General features: G+C 41.8%; 1 protein-coding gene across 4 annotated transcripts in view; it reads left to right on the top strand.

Annotated features, from left to right (window-relative positions):
- The window catches only part of LOC104924912 (mediator complex subunit 13L), a 72,746-nt gene that overhangs the window by 45,048 nt on the left and 13,706 nt on the right, over nucleotides 1-13,992 (top strand). For all 4 annotated transcript variants that reach the window (XM_019271730.2, XM_019271732.2, XM_019271729.2 and 1 more), the window contains exons 4-10: nucleotides 1,494-1,577; nucleotides 10,593-10,738; nucleotides 10,981-11,187; nucleotides 12,142-12,306; nucleotides 12,519-12,675; nucleotides 12,765-12,869; nucleotides 13,203-13,859. In XM_019271730.2, the coding sequence (XP_019127275.1) occupies nucleotides 1,494-1,577; nucleotides 10,593-10,738; nucleotides 10,981-11,187; nucleotides 12,142-12,306; nucleotides 12,519-12,675; nucleotides 12,765-12,869; nucleotides 13,203-13,859 (1,521 nt within the window). The remainder of the gene's footprint in view (nucleotides 1-1,493; nucleotides 1,578-10,592; nucleotides 10,739-10,980; nucleotides 11,188-12,141; nucleotides 12,307-12,518; nucleotides 12,676-12,764; nucleotides 12,870-13,202; nucleotides 13,860-13,992) is intronic.

The following is a 13,992-nucleotide window of genomic DNA, read 5'->3' as shown; positions in this document are numbered from 1 at the left end:
TACTGATTTTATCAAGCTGTTTAGGTATCAGCCACAATGTGACTAATCCACATTAAATACAACTTCTTTGTTAATGTTCTTGTAAAATGAGCTGTTTCCCAAAGAGAGACAAAAAAACATGTTTTTATTTTTTAGTTGGGCTTTTATGCCTTTATTTGATTGGGCAACTGTGGATAGATGGAAAAGCAGGTAGAGAAAGAGAGGATGACATGAAGCAAAGGGCCACAGGCTGGAATCGAACTCATGCCGCTGTGGTGTGGACTCAGCCTTTTGAAGATGGGGCGCACTTGTCTACCAGGAAATCTACCAGGGCGCGCCAAGAAAGCATGTTGATCAGAATGCACCAAAGATGATAGAGCTGCAGGCATAGCTCGGGCTGGCTGAGAGGAGAGCGGTCCATAAAATCATTTTGTAATTCCTTGACCCGAGTCAGGGGATCCAGCAGGGAATTCACTGGCACCTGCTCACAGAGATGAGTCAAAGTTCTGAGAGCATTTCGTTTTGTCTTTGAAAGGAGGCTGAAATGAGGTGAAGAAGTGCACAGATGGTGGGATAGCCAAATAGGGGGCATGACGACTGAACTGTTTGATGTGTTCAAATTTTGATCTGATGAAAGAAAAGGTTTTTGGAAAGCTATGTGCAATCGAGCAAACCACTTTGGGGAAAGCAGATTAGCAGAAAAATTACCTTTCCTTTCCCTGTGTACTTAATGTCATAAACTCCACATGTCTGAAGTAGCAGAAGGACGGTCCTTGCTGCAGTATTTATGTAATAAGTGAAATCATAAAACAGGCAAAGAGCCAAAGTTAAAGTCAATATTGTGTTTTTCAGCTCTTCTGGCTCATTTTTGCTCAAATAAGTCAACATTTGCAAGGTCAACTAAACACACAGTATCAGTTATTACTCATTTAAGCTATGAAATTTATAACAAGGCCATAAATTGAGAAAAAGTCTGCAATGTAATAGAATTCTAAACAACATCACCAAAGGCTACGATAAATATCACCCTTGGGTTCAAAACCTCTCTAGACCTCACAAGAATACTATTTGTTGTTTTACTGTATATGCAAGATTATTATACGTGCTGTGCAGGTGAGAAATCATTCTTCAGGTTAGTTTAGTTTATTTAGAGAAGGAGCAGTACGAATCAATAAATTCAAGTGGAAAAAATATGCCGGTCTCTGTAGTCTCTTGTCAGTGTGTTTAAAAAGTCTTCATAAGATATAACGAAGCAAATACAGCACAGGGAATGCAGTTTAAAGATTCAAAAAAGGAAAAGAACATAAGTTTTTTTTTTTTTAAACATACCAAAAGAGCAACATTTGCAGACAAGAACTGTGAACAAACAGGACATATCACGTATTGTATTGAAAAGTGGCAATACATATAGTTAACAAGGGGTTAAAAATGACTTAATATAAAGATTGTGTGATGAATAACTTTCTTTATCTCCTCTCTTGGCTTCCTCTTTTGTCTTTTCTTCATTGCTGCAGATGTTTGATGGATAAGGGGTTTTTGAGGATTGGCAAGTGGTTTTTCAAGCCACATGAACTGGAAGAAAAGTCTTTGGGCAACAGGTAAGCAGAAGTTTCAGCACACACACACACACACACACACACACACACACACACACACCTACACTCGCACCTACACACACGTGCTTCATTGAGATATAGCCACTGGACTTAGGTTTCATGTATGTTATGCTGTGAGAAACATACACCACAGGAGTCCATGTGTGTGATCATGTGCCTGCAAGTGTGACACAGCCAGGCAGTGTGAATGGCTTTCATGTGATTCAGTATTTGCCGAGTCTCCTCTCCTTGATGTTCCAGTGGCTGGCTCGTGGTGTGAGACTATTAAAAACCAGGACAGTGAATGGCGGTGAGAGGTGAGAGCCGAGCTGAGTTGAGCTCTCACAGCTCTCCCTCCCTCTCTCTCTCTCTCCCTCTCTCCCTCTCTCTCATGGTGAGGGGAGGGTGTGTGTGTGTGTGTGTGTGTGTGTGTGTGTGTCAGTGTCACACTGTGTAACTGTGTAGGCAGTGTGGGCGACAGACTGAAACAGAGTAAAAAGAGGGGTGGGTGTGATGACAGTAGCTCAACTTGTTGCTCGCAGCACAGTCTGCCCACTTTAGCTTCTCCTGCTGGTGAGGATGCAACATTCCTTACATCTCTAACATAGCTGTGCTCAAATGCTCAAAAGTATCCAAGTAAATGACTCCAAGGAAACCACTTAGCTGCCAAATGGCTTATTTTAGAAATCTTGTTAGAGGCAACAAACACAGAAATCATGCTTCTATTTATATTTGCTTTCTGGTTTTTGATGTGGGGAAACTATAAATTGCATTGTCATTCAAATGGCGGTGCAAATCAAGAGCTGCACAGGAAACTCGCGCTCTGGAAAGTTGCTGACACAAGTGCAGTCTGCTGTGATGTGCTGTAACAAGCTCAGGTTTGGCTGTTGCTCCGTGACATCTCAAAAAGAACGCGTGTCACTCGTGTTGCATACATCTAGTGTTTTGGAGAAGCGTTTTGTGAGTATGATTAGGTTTTTGTAAAAATAAATCACACATGAGGTGATGAATTAAAGGAAAAACACCTGATTAAACTGGTGGAGAAACATAATTAATGCCGATGCTTCCATACAGGTAAGGAGGTAGTCACAGAATGATTTGATGAGTGTAGAAAGGACGTGCGAATGTGAATTATAACCTATTAAATTATCACATAAACATTAAGATTTTCACATTAAGTTAAAAGTGTTTAATCCCTCCAAAAGATATAAACAGAAACAATGTGCACTGGAGTTGTTCTGGTTGTCCAGCGCTTAGTTATTTTTCATTTTTACTTTTAGTATCTTGCACATTAGCTTAGGTTGACATGAATGCATGTAGGCATGCCTATGTGTCCTAAAAACACTTCAGACTCTACATGTACACCAAACATCTAACATTTTATCTCACAGCCTCACTGGCGACACAAGGTGACCACAGTTCTAATTACCATGGACGTCTTTTTCTTTTCTTCTCCGATGCTGTGACATCTTTTTACACATTCTCTTTGTACCTCGGTGTGCATTTATTGCATGCATTATCCTGTGTGACAAGTGGAAGTTGCTCATTAATTATCCCACTGGAAAAGGCTAAGACTTTGGTTTGACGAGAGAAAAGAGGAGAAACTTACAAAACAATATAAAGACCAACCTTACAAGTAACCCAATAGTTACAGTCACTAAAAGATCATTAAATAATTAATGTGGGAAGTAGGAGGGTGTGGAGACGTTGGGTCCTGAGTGTGTGTTTGTGTGTGTGTGCATACACACTGTATGCATGTAAACATATGTTGAGTTCAGACGTTCTGAAATTACGCTCAGTATTTGAGTGAATGCAGAGATTTACATGTGTGTGTGTGTGTCTCTTTTATACATCATGTAATTCTTCTTCATTTTGACAGCTCTGTATGAATATGTTGTCAGCTGGTACGCCCCCTGCTGAGCCAATCTCGACTCTCTCTGTCTGTGAATTATTGAACATCCTGGAAGGAGGGACATAGAGGCAGAAGGAGAGAAACATTTTTTGAACATGTAATGATAAATAATAATAACACTTATATAGCACCTTTCACAAGACCCAAGGTGAGACATAGACGTAGACGCAAAATAAATACAAATCTTATGTAGCGTGTCATACTATTTCATGCCTGCACTCTGCTGCTGTTGCATGTTATCACATGGCATAAATGGACCATGATTTTTTTTTCTTTCCACGTGGTCCACTGCTTGCTCCCAACACACATGCAAACACATATACTGGCCTAAATTCCCACACACACACACACACACACACCATTCCTTACTCCCAGAGTAAGGCCCCACACTTGACAGTGTGAGCGGTAAGAACCCCTGCAGATCCCTTGCCATCAGTGTTTTCATGCCATGAGGGAACATTGCTCAGTTAGGCGTACACTGACCTCCTGCCTCAGCTGTAACCAGCTCCTTTGTCTCTTCTTCACTCCCACACTGTGCCATTTATCCCCAACAGGGGGCGCTTCATTGCTAATATCCATGCCATGCCATCTCACCCGTGCCAACTCCTGTGCCTTGGCGCTGCTGCCTTTGTCAGGCTTATCTGGTGTTTATCTCATATGCATCCCTAGGGGCACGGCGAGGATTGGCACATCCAGGACACATCCAAACCACCCTCCTCTTCTGCCCCCCCCACCTCCACCCCACCTCCACCTCCACATATACACACCCCCAACTCCTCTCTCAGCACAACACTTGTGCTCTCTTTGTGTCTGAATGGGAGGAAAGCACTCTGGGTTGGTAACGGATTGCATCAGACGCTGAGGGGAGCGAGAGAGAGAGAGGGAGAGAGTTACAGAGAGAGTATGAGAGGGAGAGGGAGAGGGAGGAGGCTCAGTGTGTGTGGTGGGGAGGTGGGGATCAGAGAAGGTGGGGGGTCGTAAATTAATCATTACCATAGGCGTCTGAATGGATGTATTAGAGGCTGTCTCCCTCATTAGCTCAGTCAATTCTATGCATGCCAAGTACAGTATATTTGTTAATCTAGGTGCTTTCATTCGCATTAATGGTCTTACACGTGAATAAATAATGTTCATATTTTATATGTAACATATGTGTAACAGAGCTGACCATGAGACACAAACAAGTTGCACTCGCTGTTTAAACTACTTTTTAAAATAGCAGAAATCCTCTCCTCTCCTCTCCTCTCCTCTCCTCTCCTCTCCTCTCCTCTCCTCTCCTCTCCTTGGGGACCAATGACATTGAGATATTAGCTATCGCCTAGGCAACAAACATTTGGTGTTAGGCCACATCACAAGGTCACAGAATCTCCAGAAATAAAAACAAAACAAAAGAAAACAAAAAAAGGAAAAACATTTCCTCTATCCTCAAAACATTACTATATTGGGCATGATTTTATTTTTTGTAAAGTAAAATAGTATGATAAACTGATATGCATAGGAAAGAGAGGCTAGTGTGGGCTTGTACAAAAGCCCCCACCCCAATATCAAAAAATGTTAAATTTAATGGAGTTTAATTATAAATATAGGAATTACCAAATGACCTATTTTGCTCAGGGGCTTAAAAACTTAAACTTGAGTTGCAATGAGAGAAAGAAAGTCACCTCTTCCTCATTTAGCCTTTGTTCCTCTTTCAAATGCTAATGCGTCATAGTAAGATAGATAAAATTACAACCTGTGATGCTTAAATAAATACTTCTTATCTCAGGCAGTCAGTTGTTTGTTTTATTATTTTTTTTTTTTTACTTTTATCATTGAAAAAGGTTATTGATTGGTTAATGGCGTAAGCTCTTAGATGTGGTGACGGAAGATTTTCTTACCGGTTGACTTTGAGGCCAGCTGATTATTTGACCAGTTACAAAGGTGATTGACAAGGAAAATGGCCCCATGAGTGGCTGATTGATAGATGGAAACTTGCAGACTGGCAGACAGATGAATAAGTTTGATAAATGAGTTACTGACTGAATGAATGATGGACTGGTGGACTGACTAAAAAACTCTAATCGGCAAAAGGAAGACCAGTTGTAAAAAAGGTAATCTTATTGATGAAGTATTTAGTTATTGATGAGGTATTTCTTTCTTTGTATTATTTAATACTTGCAGTCAACTACTTTTGCCAACATTATACCAGAAAATTCAAGATTTGGAGCTCATTTGTGGAAATGTATAATGGAAGTATAGACCTACATCGATTAATTTGCTGAAACATCCTGGTTGTCATAAAATTTAGCATAATTTCAGGTGTTCCAGAAATTCAAAATTAGATTTGTGGTTTCTGCAGAGCGATTTTAAGGTAAGGTTCAGCTCTGTGTGTGTGTCTGTGTGTGTGTCTATGTGTAGGTAAAAATAACAATAAAAACACCACTTTTGCCATCATTGATGAATGTAGTATTATGTATGAGTGTTAGTCCATTAGTAGTAAAAAGGCTTTTATAGAGAAGCCACTCACTCACTCACGCAGGTCTATGCAGAGGCTCATTGATTGAATACATGCTCTGTGAGCCATACGAATATTAATGCACCACAGGGGATTGAGACAGCATCCGATTTGTTGCGTGTTTTTCACAATTTACTGGGTTGTGAAAGTCCATTTTTACCAGCCTTTCATTCATAACTAACCTTGGTAAATATTTGTATCACTACACTATTTGCATTTTCTCCATTGAAACGTGTTGTTCTTCGTGTGCCTTGGACCTCCTTAGAGAAAAGAAACAGAGAGAATGTGATGAGCTATGTCCCTGATTTTTTAATATACCAAGAAAAACCATCGAGAGAGAGAGGGAGAGGGCAGAGGGGGAAAAAAAACACACAGATCAATAGATAGGACAGTGATACATCACAGCAACAACCTACCAACAGATCCCTTTCCTCTTTTTTAATTAGGACCACAGATATGAGGGTAAAAGCCTGTGGTAGCTCGCACTGATTTTCTTACTGAAGTTAGCGACTCAAGCTTTTCCACCTGGCAACATTTGTGTGGGAATAACCGACTGACAGAGTATTCACAGTCGTTCGAAATCTAAGAAATCTTATTTCAATTTCAAAACGGACTGATATATATATTTTTTTTCTGAGCTCCTTGTGCTCCTAAAAAAGGGCAATGAGTGGTGTCATTGAGCATGACACCTTTTCATTGTGAATCCATATAAATAGAGCGGTGCTTGAGAGCAAACATTGTGATAGCAACACTGGCTAAAGCCACCCACTTGGGGCTATTGAATAATACATCAAGCTGACTACCCCCCCCCTTATGCTCGTGTTAATACTGGTGTGGCGTGTGTTCATGCAGGAACATATGCACACACCTGCATAAGCCTGAGAGTATTATGCATGTTTGGTAGGATTTGTTTGTATGGGATAAACTGCCAGTGCAGTGGAAGGACCTTTTAGAGCATGTGTATACATGCTGCTCACAAGAGCTTACAAGAGGGTAAACATCGTCCTCTACGCTGACACCAGAGCGGTGTCTACGCTCTTGTGTTTCCAAGAGATGTGCTCAGATTGTGTAGGAAGGGTTAGGCTGAAATAACTCATAATAACGCTGCACACAGAGGCACACAGAGAATTTAAGGTACAGATTGAAGGAGATTAATCCCCCGGATTAAAAACAGAAAGTGTTATCATGCCTGCTTAGTGCATATGACTGTAGTTAATGATGCTATCACATCATGGGCGTTTGATGCCTCTAACAGTGGAAATAGAAGCTTTATGTGTCTCGTTTTTTTTTACTGCTTTCTATCTCTTTTAATCTAATCTTGTTTTATTTTTTTTTCCCCCCACTGAGTTAGACATGAGAGCATCCCGACAACCAAGATAACCGTCGTTATTTTGCGTGCATGTGATTGTACACACAGATGCGTGTGTGTCAACTCCATGATGCATGTCGGACATTAAGCAGCTCCCCTGCTGGCTGTCTGGCTGGCTGGTAGTGTCATGAAAGACACATGTTGTCACAGGAACCCAACATGGTCGCTTTATCTTTCTTTTTCCATCAGCGTTCAATCGTACGTGTGATGTACACGTATGTGTGATCGCATTTTGCTTGGATAACTGCGGGTTTATGAGTTGTGCACACGCATACCGTATATACACATTTGCATACATATGATAGCCTGAATTTATGCTGCTAACGCTGTCATATAAGCCTCAGCACTCACTGTACATTTGAAGCCAAATGAAATAGACACACACATACACATACACACATGTACAGTGACGTGTGTGTTCCTCGGCTCTACATTCCCTGATTGATTTCACCATAAAATTGTGCTCAGTAGCCACCCATTAAAACTCTGATCTCATCGATATGTGTGCAGCAATTGCAGTGCGTGGCACTGAATTATTCACCTCCTCCTCCTCTTTCTCTCACACTCATTTTGCTCTCACTCCTCATTTTACACTGTATCTTTCCCTGTCCTCCTAATTTCCCCTCTATCCTATTTTTGCTTTTCCGTCTCAGTCTTATTCATGCATCTCCTTCATTTTTCTACCTCTGGTGTTCACTCTGTCTCCATCTCCTTCTAATGCCGTCTTTCTTTCTACTCTGCTCTTCCTCCTTTCTTCCTCCTCTCACTCTTCTTCTTTTTCTCAGCCTCCTCAACCACCACCCCCCCCCCCCCCCACCCCTTCCTTCTCTCTGTCTCCTCTCTCTATCTCTCTCCAGTACTGTCAGCCCTGAGGCGAGTCTCAGCCATCACTCCTCTTCATTTATTAATACCTGTACTCATACAGCCCAGCACACACAGCTGCCTCACATCTATGTCCACTGCTCTCTCTCTGTCTCTCTCTCTCACATATACACACGCTTGCCGATTGCACAAATGTCCCTGAGGATGCAAGGAGCCCAGTGTGTCCACACACTCACACCCGCTTACTGTGCAGAAAAATGCCCTTTGTAAAAGGACAGGGAGCATCAATCTCCCAGCTGCGTCAGCCTACAGTTTGATGCTCTTTTTGTAGTCCTGCTTTTCCCTGACTCACATTTAATTGCACTTTATTGCAGTTATCATAGCTCTTAGGTCATAATTGTTGCACATTAGTTAATGGTTAGACTAGCTGCTTGCGCAGTTTATCAAATTGTTTACCCAACAGCCTCTCTGCAAATAATGACTTTAATCAGAAGCCTTTTTGGACTTTGCTTTGTGATAAATGTAAAGGTTTAATTGAGGGCACCAAGGTGAACAGTTCTTTATAAGCACACCGTAATTACAGCTGAAATATCGAAAGTATCCAGCCAATAATTCTGTCGGCTCTGATACAAAAAGAGAAAGACGATTTCAGGCAATAATTCCCTGCTTTCTGGCCAGAGCTGCGGTTTTTATGAGGGGTCTTAAGGGAGTCATGATTTCTATACACACATCAGTCCCAATCAGTATACGCACATCTCATAAAAGTATACAATAACAATATAAACAGAATTATCAACACAAGAGGGAAATAAATTCTAATGGCTGCTTCATTTCACAGCCTTATTTAATCTGTGCCAGAGCTGTGAACAGAGGGTGTAACATGGTGAAGTACAAACAGTCTATCAGTCTATCAACTAGTTAGCCAGTGTGCCTTTAAAAAAAAACATATTTGTGCTCTTTCTCATGTCTATAAAGGAAACCCTCTATGAATATTCTTATTTAATCTGTATGAAGAATCCATGCAAACACAGAAGATGAGTGGAGCCTTTATGCGCTTCAATAGATGGTTAAATATCCATAATTTATAATGACTGTTTGTGCGTATGTGCAGTTTGCTGGACTGGTACTCTTGACTTGCAGCTGTTCCACTGAGCTTCCCCATGCAGCTATATATAGCTCTTCATATGGTGTAATGATGCACTGAGGACAAGGTTAGAGGGCAGTGACACTGAAAGCATTTTGACTCATGTGTTGTAGAGATGTGAATTGTGGGGATGATAGACTAGTGCTGTGTGTGTATAAGAGAGAGAGAGTGTGTGTGCCAGTTTGTCGCAGCCTGTGTGTGCTTCAGCTCTACCGCTCTCCCTCCTGTGATTGTGCAGACCTGTGTCCAAACCACCTGTTATGAGGGCATGTTTTGTTTTTTGTTTTTTTTCCAGGAGCATCGGGTATGTTTATGAGGCAGAGAAATTGGCCTCTTCTCTCTTTGGGTGCTTTCAGCGCCATCTGGAGGTTGTCACGGTCAATGCCATGAGATATTTGGCTCCCTCAAGACTGTGTTTAGCTCTGCCCATGAGTGACTGTGGAACCGGCTATTTTATTGAATTTGATGATCCATTACAGCTCAAATGGAGGTCCAGCTCCCTCAGGGCAAAGGAGATATTGCATAGGCAGCAGGGTAATCACAAGGAGATTACAGTACCTGCTGACTTTATTGTCAGTCTGATATATAAAAACCAAGGTGGCAAGGAGCTTTATAGATTAAAAATATACATCAGTAAAACCGTCTTGGTAGTTAATGATGTCCAGCCCGCCCACTGGTATATAGATTGCAATAAGGCCCTTACAATAACTCTTCCGTAATTAAAAAAAAAAGAGCAATGCATGACGAACTATGCCTGGGCTGTGTAATAAAGAGAGCGCTGCATATGTAAACATGTAGTCACCACAATCAGTCATAAGCAAATGAGGATTTATACCTGCAATAAGGAGCCCATGTGGGAAACGATGAAGATGATCAATGTAGGTAGAGCTGAGCGAGGCTTTTACAGAAACTCATTCTGAGTGTGTTCTCTAAATTGCTATTTGGAGAAAAGCACTCATCATCTGTCATGCCGTTGCCTGAAAGACCGGCATATTCATGTTGCACATTTGTTTCAGCAGCTGTGATTTATGGCTTTATCTAATCTCAGGTTTAACATCATTAAATGTAATTTTGATTCAATTCAAATCTCAATTAAATTATGTTAACAGTTAGGTAAACGTACGTGTAATTAAATTGGACAATAAGACCTGAAACACGCACACACACACACACACACACACACACACAGAAGATATACAACAGCACATTCCTGTGCTGTTCTGTTTTTGCCCCTCTGCGGTCTCATCTGTTAAACCTGTACTGTCTTCTGTCCCCAGTGAACACCTATCATGCTCCTTCTCCTTCTTCCTCCATGGGGAGAGCAATGTGTGTACGAGTGTGGAGATCGCCCAGCATCAGCCTGCATACCACGTCACAGAACAACACATCCGCCTTGCGCAGACCTCCATCACACCAGTACAAGGTACACCACAAACTCAGTGAATTTGTCTATGGCTTATGTACACTGAAGAAAACAGAAATGATGTTCAATAAGATTGCACTGTAATGAAATCTTACATTACTGATGAACATATGCAATACAACATGCCTTTTATACCTTTTATGAATTAAAGTTCTTCATTTCAAGTAAAGTTACACTTAGTTAATTTCATGAAGACTACATACTTGTTACTGGAAATGAAATGTGGTTTTGTTGGTGTGCAGTGATCCTGAGCCCGTACGGTCTGAGCGGCACTCTGACGGGTCAGGCCTACAAGATGAGTGACCCAGCAGCACGGAAGTTAATGGAGGAGTGGAGCTATTTCTACCCTATGGTACTTCAGCAGAAAGAGGGAAGTGGAGAAAAGGAAAAAGAAGAAGCAAGCCAGGCCTATGATCGGAATTGTCATGTGGCAGTGGAGGTCATCGTAGGTATGGAAAAAGTCATCATGTATGTTGGATTAAAGAGACTGCAGGAGAGAAATGCATCTCCAGTTGCAGAATTTACAGCGTTATGGAAAATAATTGTAGCCTTTCCAGTATTTAGACATTTGCTGGAGTGCTGAAAGCCATATTTTCAGCATGAGAACAGCAATAAAAACCCATTAGACCACAGTGATGTTACTCTACTGAATCAAACAGACTTTATTGTCTCATGATAAGCCCCTTGAGATGTCGTTGTCAAGGGGGTCCCAGAGCAAGCTATCACAAAAACCAACATAAAACAAAACAATACAAAGCAAAAGGACAACAGACAACACAACAACAATACGAAGAAAAAATAAGACGGTCTAAGAGTTTTAATAATCATGAGAAAAATCATCATACTATAGAGTAATGGTCTATGATAGCAACGTGTATAATCTGTTTTAAGATAAATTTGCATGACGTGACATGAAATGAAGACTGAGAACAAATATCTAAAGGCAAATTATTCCAATCTCATACTAGTAATAGGTGAAGGATCCTGCAATATTGTTCCAGCATCTCTTAATTGACTGGCAACACATTTATCTGACATATGATTTGGTTTGTTTATGGTTTTAAAATTATTCTTTATAGTAATTAGATTTGACTTTTTCAAATCACAATGTTCTCTTATCTAACAACATTTTTGTCACATTTTATTCCTTTGCCTAAAAAAAGAGTTACAAGTTAAATGGCTGCCATTAACTATTACATTTCCAGGCGGCATGTTTATGGACCACGTTGATGAATTTGCAGTAAAAAAAATAAAAATAAATCATCACCAGTTATTAAATTGGAATCATTAATAAACATTTCTGATTTTACTTTCTTATATTGTCTAATTTTGGTCAATTCTGGTGGTGATGTTTGTATTTGTATCATCCATCGTGAATAATATCCTTTTTTTTGTCTTTTTAGGTGGGGTAAGGATGACCTACCCAGCTGCTTTAGTGCTGATTGCCCAGGGGGACGTACCAGTGGAGCAGCCTCCACCTGTTCCTGTGGCTCAGGGCCTCAACAGGGAGCCAAACCACTGCAGCGTGGCGCTCACGCCACCAACGTCACCACAGCAGCCCTGCTCAGGTAACGAATACACACGTACTCATTAATTAGTCTGCATAAGTCTTGGGGATTGCTTAAAATAATATTTAACTGATCCTAACTCTTCTAAATTAAGGGGTGCACCTCCATTTATGTGTGATGGGAAATCGGGACTAAACTGCACTAAATCAAATTTCCTGTGTCCTGTGCACAGTTCTGCATCATGACACCTGTCCTGTCCTTCATTTTTTCAGCGGACAGCGGCTTTGTGACCTCCGTCTCCAGTGTCCCCACACCAGACAGTAGCATGGGCGTTCCCAGCATCAGCCCAAAGCATTCTGGGAAGAAACTAACCTGTCAGGTGGTCCATCAGGCCTGGAGGGAGTGCTATCTCAACCAGCCTCAGTACATGTAAGTTAAAATATAAATGCTTTGATTATTATCGAGGTGCAGTGATGCAGCTGAGCTCGTGCCCTTATGGATCTGTTCGTTCCCCGCAGATCAAATCAGCCAAGTGACGAGACGCCGAAGAAGGAAGTGCCAAATGGAGTTACCACGTGGGACTTCAACGATCTGGGAGCGAGAGCGTCCTGCAGCTGCTCCAGGTACCACAGGGCTGCACGCAAGCTGTTCAATATCAGCATTACACTTATATGTACACTATCTCAGCTTTGTGTTAATGTTTAGCACAAAAGACCATTTATATTAAAAACATATTGCATGCAAGATTGCATTTGTTCAGTCTCCAAAATAATACACTGCCTGACTGGGAATGAAAACAACCAATGGGACCTGATAGTTTCTGAAAAAATGGGACATTTTCATTATTGTGACTTTAAAGAAAACAACTCTGTAGCAATTACCTTAAAAATTAGGTTCTTTAGAGGCTTTTCATTAGTTTTTGTTTGCTTTTTTTAATCTACTTGACTTTATTTCAGGTTGAAGCAACAGAAGCTGAACTTGACCACCACGTCCACTGCCAACCCCCAGACTAGTGCCAACTCCACTCAGTCCTCTGGCCCATCATTATACCCTCCCTCTCTGCCCAAACACAAGACCAGTGACAAGACAGAAAAGGCTGACAAACAGTCCAAGAAGCCAGCCACAATCCCCTTCCACCACCGCCTATCGGTCACACAGGAGACCCCTCTGGAACAGGACTCACCAGGAGGTCCCCAGCTTGGGGGTCTTGTGGCGCTGGAGCCACCTTTGGAGCCTCTGGCTGCTCTGCCAAGCTGCAAGTATCCCAAACCCCTCTCTAATGGCAGAAAAGCCCCAGAGACCCTTCTGCATTCGCCAATGTCTCCACTTCCTCCCACACTCAGCCCACACCCCCGAGTGCAAGACCCGGAGGTCCTCGACGGGCCTGTGGATATGCCTGTCTGTCCGGATGGCGCTTCAGGGCTGGGGCTGATAGCCAGCGAGACAGCTGTGTATACAGCCCTGCTGAGACAGAGGGAGAATGGTGCTGGCTGGTGGAGAGGATTCAGAACTCCCAGAACTGATAAGACTGACTTCAGACCTCCAGAACTCTCCTCTGACATATTAGAGGAAGTGAAGACAGAGATAGCCACTGAGGGAGCGCCGCTAAAGAGGTAAGAGAGAGACACAACAGCAGTGTTTTGGAAAATGCTAGGTGCAGGTGAAGGAAAGGCAAGGAGGATCTAAGAATATACAAGACATAAAACCTCAAAAATAAAAACTGGGGTAACAATGGAGCTACTGTGT

Source organism: Larimichthys crocea, chromosome IX, assembly GCF_000972845.2.
Source record: "Larimichthys crocea isolate SSNF chromosome IX, L_crocea_2.0, whole genome shotgun sequence".
In the NCBI taxonomy this organism is placed as follows: domain Eukaryota; kingdom Metazoa; phylum Chordata; class Actinopteri; family Sciaenidae; genus Larimichthys; species Larimichthys crocea.
Note: the sequence above shows the minus strand (reverse complement) of the source record. Positions and strands in the feature narration are given on the sequence as shown.